The 13,957-nt window shown below is 34.9% G+C and overlaps 1 protein-coding gene across 1 annotated transcript; it reads right to left on the bottom strand.

The window, feature by feature from the left end:
* Window positions 1–318: 318 nt before the first annotated feature.
* On the bottom strand, window positions 319–12,187 carry LOC106462253. Its single transcript, XM_022389451.1, has 5 exons — window positions 11,993–12,187; window positions 10,678–10,825; window positions 6,713–6,919; window positions 1,106–1,305; window positions 319–327 (listed from the first exon to the last, which is right to left on the bottom strand). Exons 1-5 carry the CDS (start codon window positions 12,059–12,061, stop codon window positions 319–321), a joined length of 633 nt encoding a protein of 210 aa, XP_022245159.1. The 5' UTR covers window positions 12,062–12,187.
* Window positions 12,188–13,957: the final 1,770 nt, after the last annotated feature.

Below are 13,957 nucleotides of genomic sequence, written 5' to 3'. Positions count from 1 at the left end.
AATACAAAACCTACAGAGAGTATTCCTTTTTTTGTGTGGTAGCATAAACTAGAACATACATCTGCCATTGTTTAAAACCAAACACTAGGTGAAATGTTATACTCTTGAAGAGCTTCACCTCAGGATCATCAGGGTTAAAATACTGACCCTTTGCCATTGATTAAAAGTCATAAACTTGAAATGAGTCAACTGATAAGTAAAATTAGCTCATGAAGTGAATTTCTATTTTTCAAAGCTTTCCTCACCTAATATCTCAAATTTTATAAAAGGGGAAAATGACAGAATTAAGCCTTAAAGAATTCTGTCTTATCTATTCCCTCAAATCACCTATAAAATAAAACTATAACTGAAATATTCAAATTTAGAGTTTTGTTTTGACATATATATATTATTATTACCTTTTGTTTGGGATTAAGTAATAAAGTCCAAACTGCTAACCCTAATGTCAATTCCCCCTCTCTCCAATTTTTATTTTTTATTTGGATAGTAGAAATTTTTATATTTATTGATTGCATAAATGAAACACATCAACATACAAAACTAAAGCTACAAACCTGTGGCCTTTTGTACATGCTGTTGCTTATTTCTAGCTCTAATATTTTGCTAAAAATGAATTCTTGACCTTGGTAGTCTCAAAATCTGTAGAATTCAAGTACATTTTGTTGTCTTGAAACATTTCCAAACTTCTAAAGCTAACAGAATAATAAATTTACTGGCTGGAAGCTGGGATTATTTTCTTCATTGCAGTTCTACTTGCTGTAGAATCACCTTTCTTCCTTAAGTGAATTGTAAATTTCTAAGCATTTAATTATTAAATAAGAAGTCTTTCTGGATCGCATGCCTTTAATATTTTGTATTTTGTAAAGGGGGGGGGGGGTATTTTGAAGTCGCTGGATATAATTTTGAAAATAATTCTGATGTAATCTTTATTATTAAGATATGGTAAGATAATTACTATCTATTTACACTAGATTTATTGATATATAAAATATTGTATTGCAAACTTTCTTTCATATTAATCATCTAACTTTCCCTATTGATTAACTAAAAGAATGTCCTTAGAAATTTACCTCGATGAAACCCTGCTATGCCATAATGTGCTTACCTTAATGTTAAACAAAAGCCATTTAAATACTTCCTTCATAGCAGGATTCTTCCTCCAATTATTCTTAGTAAGCTGTTGTTTCAGAATGTCAAGCATGGGTTGAGCCAACTGGGGAGAGGAAAAAGTAGTGGCTTCATTTGATGCCAGAACGTCAGATATACAAGAACACCCACACACCGTGCATACAACCTCCAGAAGCTCTTCAGGATAAAAATAATAAAAAATAACAGTTATTTTACTCAATCTCTAATACGGGTCTCATGAATGGAGAGTCTATACTAATAACATAAATGTTAGAAAAAAATCACTAATGACAATAAATTACATAAAGGTATGCTTTAATGTAATGAATAAACCAAATCAGTTAAGGCTTAATAACTCACTTTAGCTAAGAGATAAAAGAAACATTTTAATTATCCTTAGCTACTTTTTCTAACTGGTATATTCAAGTCAGCTCTGCTAAGTAAGAACCAGAAAACTTGTTGTTGTCCCATAAACAATCTTGTTCTTGAGCATTTATTTAGTTTTAAATGCTCAAAATAAAACAAACTATTTCCAAGAGCTTCTGTTTTATCTACACGATTCTGTGTGTCAGACTAGCATATTTTTATCTTATTATAGAGCATGCTGTTTTATCTCTCTTTCTGATCCCAATTTCCTTGCACAGATTTGGTTTGAGCATTATCAAAATCAGCCAGGATAGTAAATCCGACTAAGGGAGTGCATTAATGGGTTTAAAGTTTTGAATTACATACTGGGGTTAGTCAAATGCACCCAATCCCCAGCCTTAAAAGGTTTGGTCCAAACATCACCAAAGTATACTAGGATAATAAATCTAACCTATAAAGTTTTATTACTGGCTTAGATTTTTGAATTACATTCCAGGGTTAGTCGGTCTTTTTCAATGTCTCAAAATACAATTTCAATCACAATGTTGTTCATATTAACTGTTTTTAAAACAGTCCTGACTATACATCTAAAATATCCATAATTTCATGTAACTGCCACCTTATTTTAACACAAATGGTACTCACCTTCTCTTACAAAATTAGCTATTCTTGTTCAGTGCTGCCCTCTATATGCAAACTTTTTCTTTATGCATGCCACAAGCCTTCCGCTCCCCCTATTGGAATTACAAGATTCCAATATGTCTCTCATGCAAATCATCATGTGTCACCTACTAACAAATAAGAGAATGACATGCTCATGTGATGCATGTGACTTCCTCTGTGTGAGAGGAGGTAAGTACCTATTAGAAATACATTTTCAGTACAGTAAAATTAAAACTTCCAATACAGTACTTACCTCCTCTCACAAAATTAGCTAAAATCCCACATTGATAGGGAGGAAGGACCAGTGCGAGGGAATGACAGAAGTACCCCCCAAAAGCATCTAAAGGATACTCCTGGAAATGAGAGATTCCAATCAGAAGATCAGAAGAAGGAAACTGCACCACTTTTGAGCCAGGTATAATTTTTGCCCAACTTTTGGGGGTGTAAGATATAAGGGGGAAATGAGAGGGGTGCATCCAAGTGGGAGAGAAGGTGGACGGAAAGTGATCCTAACCATAGAAATATACTGTAACTTAATCCCACAATGAGAAAGGTGGTTAAATAAAGAATGGACCCTTAGGTGTAGAGTGACTAGAGGGCAGCGGACTGTAATCAGTAAGTGAACAATATCCAAAACCTGTTGACGCAGTACCGACATCTACACAAAGGTAGGATAAGGATCATACAATTTCATCTAAAACTCAAGAACCAGGAGACTGAGAACAACACAGATTCCCAGGAATGACATGAGGATTAGCTCTAAGCTATTGATCCAGGTATTTGACATCCAGTATCGAAAGGATGTCTATCAAATGAAATAAACTCCCCCAACCATGAAAGAAGCCGGGACTATCCAAATGGCAATAACATCCCCGTAAGAAGAAAAAATGAGGGATAGCCATGGACCAAACTGGTACCACCGCTGTGACCCACAACACAGATGGAAGAAATTGAGGGAGGAAGAGAGACAACCCAAAACCTGTGTGAGGATTTATGTTGATTGGTTCACTCTAAATCCAAAACCTGCCCGCGGGGTACCAACATCCATGCGAGGGTAGGATGAGGGCTCCCAATTGAAAGGTTGAACTGCATCTGATGTCTCACTCTGGTGTCACAGTTTATCACAAATAGGAGGATATCACATCATCTACACCCACAGAACACCACTGCCCTACTCTGTAACTGAATGGTTATTGTGTGGAACTCATTCAGCAAGGTGCCTCCATGGTCAACCACCTCAGCGACTTGGAACTGGAAAGTGGTAAGGACTCCCATACTCAACTTGAAGAAAAGAGGGTGACAATGTGGTGGAAGGTCCAAAGTAACGTCATCACTGAAGATGGTGCAATGGGTAACCATGAAACCTTATTTTGAAAAGCAGACCCTACCAAGCTATTCACTCCAAGCATGGTAGAGAAAGGCAGCAATCCCCTTCTGCTTTACCCATGCACATGGGTGGTATGGTCCAGTACAGACATGTTATGAAGCAAAACATCACGAGATCATGCACCTACGAGTGATCTTGTGGAAAACTCCAACTCAATGGTGAGCATGTGAAGCCATGGAAGATAAAACACGAGTCAACATGGTTGTACAGTGCAGATTTGAATTTGAAGAATACCTGGTCAGGCACCACTCCCCACATAGTGGGATTCATTGGATGAAGAAATAGAGAAAGGCCCTGAAAAAAAGGAAAGTATGAACAAAACTTACCAGTTAGAGTCACACTGAAGTCTGAGGAATGGCCACAGGAGGTAGATGAAACCCCGACAAAGAGGAAACCTCGATATGATAGAGATAATGGAAGATGAACATAATGGGTGTGGTCCACATGCCAGATTGCAGAACCTCCTCCATTAGATGACGAGGATGAGAAGCAAGGGAAAAAGTGAGGTGTCGGACCTGATGGGAGGAAACCTGGAACAAATTCTGGGTGGAAGAGGGTAGGGAGGAATAGACCAATCGAACCAAAAGAACGACCCAATTGGTAAGGGTAGAAAGTGAAAGATCACAAAGGGAGAGGGATTGCCAGGGGATAAAGAGTTGGGAACATGTACCCTGGAAGGAAGCAGTACAGGAATCTCATATGGGCACAACCAAGGGAGACCAGTAATATCACTGATGACCACATCCCTTAAAGCAATAGAACCTCGTGAGCAGTAAGCAACAGAGCTGAGAAGACATGGCGAATCAACAGTTCCATTGAACGAAGTCATAAAAGAGAAGACTGAGCCCAACTGATATGAGTATTTAAAAAGATCCCCAAAAGGAAAAGATATTGAGTGGCTCTGAAGAAAGACTTTTCCAATTTGATCAATCGAGCTGCTGAGTATGATTGGCCAATTCTTGTTCAGAAGAAGCCACTCATCCATGTAATAATGGAATCCCCAGAGCATGGAGATGTAAAGCAAAACCTCGGACTTCTTGGCAAAATATGTAAGGTGCCGAGGCAAGTCTGAAGGGGAGGGCCCGAAATTGATAAACCATCTCAAGATGGACAAACTGAAGATAAGGATGAGATTGAAGTGGTATCAGTATATGGAGGTAAGCATTAGAGACATCAATTTTGGTCATCCACAACCCTGGAGAAAATGCCCATCTCAGGGTGAGAAAGGACTCCATGGTGAACTAGGGGAGTTAACTGAAACAGTTGAGGCAAGATAAATCGATTACTGGCTGCCAATCCCTGGTTTTCTTGGGGACAACGAAAAGTCAGGAGTAAAACCTTGGGAAAGATGGGGGAACAAGTTCAATGGACCATTCCAAGAGGAATTCCTGAATTGCTTCTGATATATGGTGGCTGTTTATGGGATCTCGAGGAGGGAAAGAGACGGGGTAATGAGAGAGGAGAGGTGGGGAAGAAACTGGACAACAAATCCTTTTGACAGAACCTGAAGCACCCATTGATCACCAATGAAGGAATGCCAGAAATGAATAAACTCTAACAGCAGAGCTCCCATCGGACCCAAACCCACCGAGTAGTCACCAGTACTGATGGTGATGGGGGGAGGGGTGTCGTCCAAGAAAGTGACAAAAGAAGCACCCTGAGGAGAAGGGATGGGAAGGGGAAGGATGGGAAACAGGAATTGGAAGAATATGAGGCTCTGACTTAGATAAATGAGCTATAAAATTTGTAAGAGTGGATTGGTGCTGGACCGATGCCACCCAAGGCTCTAGAGTTTCAGGGACCACATCTAAAATGTAACGCCTCAGAAAAAGGGCCATACATAAATGCAGAAGATATGTCAAAGGTAAACAGACCCAAGCCAATATGGCATCATGACCTATAGGGTCTCAACAACAATGAAATCATATATGTAATATCAGAGCCAAAGACTACATGCCGGCTAAAATGGAGGAGAGAAGAGCAAGGGTATCCCCAGAAAACCCCTCAGAATCTCTGCGGAGAGCCTCAGATAAGAGGTGCATGAAAAAAGATACAGCAACAGATTGATAAGGATAAGATGCAAATGAGAATATTGGACACTGGTAAGACTGACAGATGATTTGGGAGCCACCCCCCAAATAGGCACTAAGGAACCTAATAACTACTGATCTAGAAACGGATGGTCAACACAATGGTAAGAAAGTGTGAACTGATTTAAAGTCTGCAGGGGGTGTGGCATGCTAATCCCTTCACTTAATTGTGAGGCAAACTAATCAATATGAACCCAAACATCAGGTGAGGGAGGAAAAACCAAAAAGGGTTGGAGGATTATTCCTGCAATAATGAAGGACAAGGTGAATAAGAAATAGGAGAAAGGGATAAAACATCACAAACCTGAGACACAAAATCCATAAAGACCAGATAAGGCCTAGTAGACTTATTGGGTTGAGAACGAGAAAGAATGGCAAAATCCGGGGATAAAGGTTGCCCCAGATAATGTTTGATCTCCTGACATATGAAAGCAGATAAATCCACCATCAGGTCACCCATAGCTGAGATCTGAGAAAAAATGCTGGTCGCTGGTGTAACCCCCAAAGTTGTAACTTTAACTTTGGAATTCATTGCACAGAAAGGTTCACTAAATTCAAATGGAGAAATTAAGATGACTAGAATTAACTGATAAATACTAACAGAAGAAACAGGCTGAAGAAAAGCAAATTAATTGAAAAAAACAACCACTTCGTTAAAACAAAAGAGCATGACCGAACTTAAGCGCTGCCAAATGAGAAGCAATTAGTTCAGGAGAGAAGTGTAGAGGGAGTCGCATGCATCATGTGAGCATGTCATACTCCTATTGGTTAGTAGGTGATGCATGACGATTTGCATGAGAGACATACTAGAATCTTATAATTACAATAGAGGGGAGTGGAAGGCTTGTGGTATGCATAAAGAAAAAGTTCGCATATAGAGGGCAGCACTGAACGAGAATAGCTAATTTTGTGAGGGGAGGTAAGTATGGTATTGGAATTTGTCGAGTGTTAGAACAGGTGTTTACATGAAGCAATAAAATTTCATAAACAATTTAAAGTGATCATATTCTGTGGTTACTTCGACTAGTTCTGATTAAATGCACTGTGAAAAATGATAGAATACAAATTGTAATCTTACTTTCAGCCTTAGCAACAGACTGAGGACTTGTCCACAGAAAGTGTTCATTATGGGAGGCACACAACATCACCACTGGTGTCAGGAGAGCCTGTAGGAACTTAGTGCTTGTCACTAAGTTATGAGAAATACTGACCAAGAGACTCAGCAAGCAATCTAGAGTTTCAACAGCTGTATCTGCTGCTCCAACAAAATCATTTGACTGATACTCTAAGAAATATTTTGAAAATGTTAGTAACTAAACTTTCTAACACATTTATTAAACTTTTCAAATAATAAAATAAGTAACAACTGAAAATCTAGTTTTCAATTTCCTGTCTTCCACACACACACATAAATACAAAGATGTGGAAATTACACATTTAAAATAACCAACAAAAAACAAAAATGTTTCTGTTCTATAAACTCAACAGAATAATGAATAATTTCAAAGCATACTACTTCTTATGACTATCAATTCCAAAGATTTATCATGCAAAGAAAAGAGGAACAGTTTAAGAACTACCCTTAAAACTCAGCTTCTAAGACATATAATAAATATTTCAAAAAACTCATAAATTCCACTCAAACTACACATTTGAATCGCTAATAGTTCTAAAACTTCTGTTAATTATTCTAACTTATTAAGTTCATATTAACATGTTGGTGTTACATAGAAGAATTCAACAAATATTTGTCTTGCAACTCAAGTTTTATTACCAATTTTGATGTAAAAAAATCTTATAAGCAAGAAAAATGCTTTTTCATTAGTTTTTATTTTTTGATCCTCATTAAGATTTTTAAATGCTTTCAACCTGCTTTCACAGGTTAAAATTAAGTTAATTTTCATTAGTAATTATTGAAGTATTTACAAGAACTACAAGTGGAGTAAATTAAAAACCCTACTCAGTGAACATACACAGAAACAGGCCCAAGCAGGTAAAAGCTTCTATAGAATATTCATTTCTATATGTAACCAGAACCTAAATAAGAAAATCAGTGCAAGTTTATAATCTTCTTAGATCCAGTTTACCAAAAAAACACTAACCACATGCACATCATCTGCATAAGTATATAAAAAGTTATCTGAAAATATATGAAATATATGGAAGGTTAAAATACTATAATATTTATATCATCATATCATTAGATAATCAGTAAAGCAATTATATTTTATTAACTAAATTGTGAAACAACACTTAGTTGACAAAACATTTGCACTGAAGCAGAGCCAGGCAATTAGTAGAACATGTTAATCAATGAATCTTCACGCTCAATAATCTATTTCATTCATTTAATTGATTATTCTCAAAAAGAGACTTGGATAGTAGGAATTATAGAAAACAGTAACAATCAGAAACACTCATTTCTGCTAGTTGGTTATTTTTGTGAGTTATAACACTAATCAACAAAATGGAACAAACTTGAATTAATCAAAAACTGTAATGACTATAAAAATACTTTTGATTAGTTGATTATTTTTGTGATATTAACCCTATATGTATGGGTGGGTCAAAATGTACATGTCACAACTTTTTCACAGAGTCATATTTATAATATAATTAAATAACTTTATTATCAGTGTACATTAATAAGCTTGACATTAAAACATAGTTTATAATTAAAATGTTTATATTATCTAAGGTTTAATTTCTTAATTTTAAAAGGAAATATTCAAATAAATTCTCAACCTTCACTTCTCTGTATCAAGTGATGCTTCTTCACTACAAACTGCCCAATTTATATTTTCTTTCTACCCTATATGATTTCCAACAATTATACATCTATATTATAGATATCGTTAAACTTATCGCTTCAAAGCTTCTTGCTTTACTGAGATATAAACAACAAAGTCAAACCCACATGCTACACCCTATCTTATCACGTCTTTCAAAAAATGTCAATAATTCTCTCTGACATTTGCTACTGAATTATTTATAGCCAGTGGAAAGAGAATATTCTATATTAAAAACTTTTATTTAAAAACAGAAGACTTTGCTTTACAAGATTTGTTTATCAGGCTAGCTTGTTCAGGTTTGGAACATTTGGCCTCAGTATATTCTTTGTTTTGTCTTATTTAGCTTAACCAGCTAATGGATTTTTTTTTACTTAGTTATAGCTTCGTTAGAAAGCCAGTTAAATTATAGTAGTTTCAGTATATTCTACTTTCTTGTGTGTGATAATATTTTGTTTTCTAAGTTGTATATTTCAACTAAAAATAAATAATATTTTGGACTGCCAATTTCATTACAGCCTACAATGCTTCATCTGCTGACAGCAAGACAGATTTCAGATGTAAGTACTAAATTTCTTTTTTATTATATAATTTTTTATTTATTGTTATAAAAGTAAAGTAAACTAACAAGTAAAAATTAAAAACTTATTAGCTTAGATAAGAAAACTTACATGAAAATATATTTTTTAAATTTATTGTGGTACTCTGTCATAAGATGAACACACTGTGAGGCAATATTGTAATTTGACTGAAGTGTGCTTGTAACTCAATCATTTATTTACCCAAAGCTGTCTAGCTGTGATAAGTAACTCTCCGTGTACTTTGAGACTGTTCAAGTGCAGCTATAAGGCAACAAAAGTCTATTAGCTTTGACTGTAAGAATAAATAAGTAACCATTATAATATGCCATCATTCTAGAAAGAAAAAAGGACAATTCAGATTTTTTTTATTCTACGTGCTGATGACACAACAATTAATGTTAGAAATTAACAGTTTAAATATAAAGATTTACTGAAAAAAACCTTTGATATTCATTTAATATGTTTTAGAGGTTATGCAAAAGAAATGTGAAAACCGGAAGATGAAAAAAAGTACTTTTATTCTTAAAATGAAGATCATCTTGCACCAAGACTATGCAGGGTCTGAGACAGTCTGACTTTAAATTCACAGATAAATCTTGAGTAAAAATACTTTATTAAAAAGCTTGTTGAATTTCATTAAGATACATATAGTAGATTCAGTTATAATATGTGTAGTTTCATGGTTACGTGGTGGTTACAAGGTTAGTCAAAATGACTAACTCTTAATGCAGATAGTTAATCAACTGTTTTTGTAATTTTGATTAATCAATTATTTTATGTGGCAATAATTGATGTAATAAATGTCCATAGGTAATTAATTATATTGATTAATCACCTAGCTTTTCACTAGCATAATGAGGACCTGGAAACTGGGGAGGGGATACTGCCAAAAAACTTCAAAGAACTAGTGGATGTTTGATGTTAGGAAAGTACATACAAAGAGCACTATTTGGGAGAGTAAAAATGGGAAAGAAGCATTTTGTAAATTGTAGAGAAAGATGATATGTGTAATAGAAACTTTTTATTATAGAACACAAATATAAAGACATTTAAGCCTTTTTAAGTCATCATCAGGTTAAGAAAAAAAACATTATTGGAATTCCCCCTTCCAATTAAGCTAATACATTTGCATCTATATTCGATACATGTTGCTGACAAACATGAAAAAGATATATTGTTAAAAACTCATAATGTCAGGTGCTTCCTAGAAAGTTTTATTATTAGCTATTTATTAACTGGTTCATAATACTTTATATTACTGTATAGTCAGTGCATAAATTACACATTCAACAAACTGGTAAAACATTTATATTAGAATTGGTAAAATATTTACATATCAGGTACTTGATAAAGTGTTCAGACTATTAACAACTTTGTATATTTTTATATCATTACTTAATTGGTAAAAATATTGATAGTATTAGCTAGTGGGTAAAACATAATGTCAGTTAGTTGGCAAAACCTTAGTTAACTGATATAACATTCATATTATTAGGTGGTTTGTACATCTTGTATTTTTTCTTATAATCTAGTTAGAAAAACATATTATTATGCTACAAATTGTTTTTAACATTTGTTTCTCTCACTCAAAGATAGAATTTAAGAAATCATGCTACTAAGGCCTAACACACTTTATACTACAGCATATTACAAAACTTTATGGTGTGTTCTACCTCTGTCATCTCCATGTTTAAATTCTTGAACCATTCCGCTATCAGCAATCGCGCTAACAACCTCTATCATAAAAGCATTATTTTGTCCATGTCTATCCTCTGTGGCTTCCTTTTTGAGTAGACAATTTAATTCACACAGTATTGGTTGCTGAGGAATAAAATGAACATTTGTATATTTTCATACTGCAAAACTAATATAAATTTTTATTTTTCAAATAGAAAGATAAACAAATAATATTAACAAATAAGTGGGTATTATTACACTTCTTTTAACTTCAAACTTAGTAATATCATTATACAATCTTATTCTTATTACAGATTTATTTACTAAATCTGATCTCCCAGTAGGCTTTTAACCTGCATTTTCAGCAATGTATTTATTGCATGATATCCATATAATTATTATTAACTTTCAATCAGAGCAAAATGAGAAATCTGGAAAATATTTCATTTATTCCTACCATGGTAAAGGAATAATCTAATTTAGATTTAAATAGCCTGTAAACAGGTATAAGTATATTTAACCAAAGAAATGGTTTGGAATCTTGACACTCACATAGAGGCAAATGGGGTTAGGAGTGGGGAAAAGCCTAGGTTGATGTGGTCATTGAGAACTTTGTCTGGATCCTTTTATATACTTCTATTTATTTCTAAGATATCCAGTCTGTTTAGTTTTAAAGTTTTCACACCTGTTATTGTTAGCAGTTTGTTTTAAGGATTTAATTGGTGCTATAGCTTTGATGAGTAATGCTAGGGTTAATAGTAATATTTAATATAGTCAAGTACAGTTTCTATCAGAAAACAACAACAAAGAAACAAACAGCTGGCATAACTGCTTAAAATGTTAAATTTGATATCTAGATCTAAGGTTAACAATTTTATACAATGAACATATATAACAATTAATATGCCAAACGTTTCACTTCCATGATCAAATTTTAAAACTTGATATATAATAATTCATACAAATAATAGTGTCACTCGTCGTATTTGGCATGTGTTTCTGCAAACCTCGCAGTCTCAAAACTCAGGTTAATCAAAATCAAATGTACTTCTGATTGGTAATTCGCAAATGACTTTCTTAAGTTTATTTGATTTTATTGTGTTATCAATTTCCGACCGATCAACTGTTTTTACTCACTCTGTGTCAGCCTAACTATATTATATTTATAGTCCATACTCTATAGTACTAGATGTGTTACTGTTACTTAGGGTCAAAGTCAAACTGAAGCCTTGAAGTTGAACTTCAAGACTTCACTGAGTGTAGCATATATATTAAATAATTCAAATTCAGTCGAAAAGCAAAATATCGAACCTTTGAAAGTAGACACTTTTCAGATTTCAATTTTTTAATAAGTATTTCAATCGCTACGTCCTGCTCCATATCAACAACAACCTTTCAGCTGTCTTAGTATCTAAGAACTTAAATTATATTTATAATATCCTCAATGTTCATAAAACAAAACTATATTAAACGTAACTAGACAGTGTTGTATAACAGCGCCCTCTCTTCGTATATATTTCAATGAACTTTATTTCTACAGATATGGATTTTTAAAACTTTTAATTTTATTTAAAATTAGAAACCTATCAGAAATTGAAATGAATTTAACGTTTCACCGTGTTCCCCACAGAAAAGTTTGGTATTGTAAACGAAAAACCGGTTCCCCAGGTATCTAAGCCTGAAAGTAAAAACCTCTAGCTCTTAACTTTGTTAGGCAATTTCGATGACAAGGACCCTACTATGAGACTAATAATGGTTGGAGACGGCTTGAATGGGTAATGAAGAAAAACTTTAATATATGTTTAACATAACAGCAAATGTACAACGTTTCGACCAGGTTTTGTCATCATAAGGTACAAGTAGTTTATACTTAATGGCTAGTTTGATGTAGTGTCACTCTTCAACGAAGTCCCCGCCAATGAAGCTTGCAATATCGCACTCGACCTCCACATTAATGACCCTGTTATGTCTCTAGTCGTTCGTTAATTTCCGGTATAAATTCTTCCCGAAGAACTTCAACGATACAAGTCCTTTCTTAAATAAAACTAGTTTATTCTTTCTCAATACAACTTTGTAATACACAGAATTTCCACAGTCACTTTCATATAAACAAACGCTATAATTCACAACGATTCACGCACTTTACAAACGGTCATACCGCAAGCTTGACTCAGTTATCTGTCTCTATATCTGTCTATCTGTAATTATTATTTCACTTTATTTGCTGGGCTTATATACTAAAAAACAGAGAGTCTAGAATGCACTCGGACCTTCATGATCCTTCTACAAACTCATGTGACTTCCATTGTCGTAACACTGCCCCTTACTTAGTATTGTTCGTCCCGAACAATAGCCACTTACATTAAACCAATAGATAATTAATAATAACTTGGTTAAATGTACAGAATTTACAAACACAAAATTAAAATTCAACAAAATCTCTTAATTTTACGGGACGTATCTTCTTCCGTACTGGTTTCCGTCACGTTGGCTTCTGCTTCACGTGGAGTTCATCTGTTCCATCAGGAAATGTCCTATCATTGGTATCAGTCACATCAGTGGTGGTAACTTCATTAAGGGCTTCACTGTTTCCCTTCTCAAAACCGGGTAGAGTTCCAACTGAAATGTCTTGGCCCATCATAATGCCCAAGCCTATTGGCATGCACTACCTTTGCTTACCTCGCCGACCACATTTTATTCGGAAAGTTACGTCTGAGAGACGATCCACAATGTCATATGGGCCTTCCCATGGAGAAGACAACTTGGGAGACTTCCCTTTGGTCTTCTTGGGATTATACAACCACACCTTGTCTCCTGGTACAAAGCTGACTTCAGTAGATCTCTTATCATAAGATAGCTTCATCGAATCAGCAGACGTTTTCAAGTTTGAACGTACTTGATGGTCAGTATCATCCATCTTGTCAGATAACACTTTCACGAACTCTGGCACATTTTCAGGCAACTCTTCATAAGATGGACATCCTTCTAACAGATCCACTGGCAACCGAAGTTCCCGACCAAACATAAACATTGCTGGAGTGTATCCAGGGGCTTCATGCTCTGCTGTTCTATAGGCCATCAACAGTGGAGGGAGTAAGGCATCCCAGTCATCTTGGCGGCTATTACAAAACTTTGCCAAATCCTGTCCAAGTGTCCAATTGTACTTTTCTATCATCCCATCAGACTGTGGGTGAAGTGGCGTTGCTCTGGTCTTTCATATGCCAAACAATTTGCAGCATTCATGGAACACAGCTCATTCAAAGTTACGGCCTTGAT

This window comes from Limulus polyphemus, unplaced genomic scaffold, assembly GCF_000517525.1.
Source record: "Limulus polyphemus unplaced genomic scaffold, Limulus_polyphemus-2.1.2 Scaffold1127, whole genome shotgun sequence".
Lineage (NCBI taxonomy): Eukaryota > Metazoa > Arthropoda > Merostomata > Xiphosura > Limulidae > Limulus > Limulus polyphemus.
The sequence above is the reverse complement of the archived record's forward strand: the minus strand, read 5'-3'. Positions and strand labels throughout refer to the sequence as shown.

Bases quoted from the DNA above. Each gene is read 5' to 3' on its own strand.
- LOC106462253 (XM_022389451.1), bottom strand. From the start codon at position 12,061: ATGGAGCAGGACGTAGCGATTGAAATACTTATTAAAAAATTGAAATCT. The intron at 10,826-11,992 runs GTTCGATATTTT...TTTATTCCTCAG, and splicing joins AAAAGTGTCTACTTTCAAAG to CAACCAATACTGTGTGAATT. The intron at 6,920-10,677 runs GTAGAACACACC...AATATTTCTTAG, and splicing joins TAAACATGGAGATGACAGAG to AGTATCAGTCAAATGATTTT.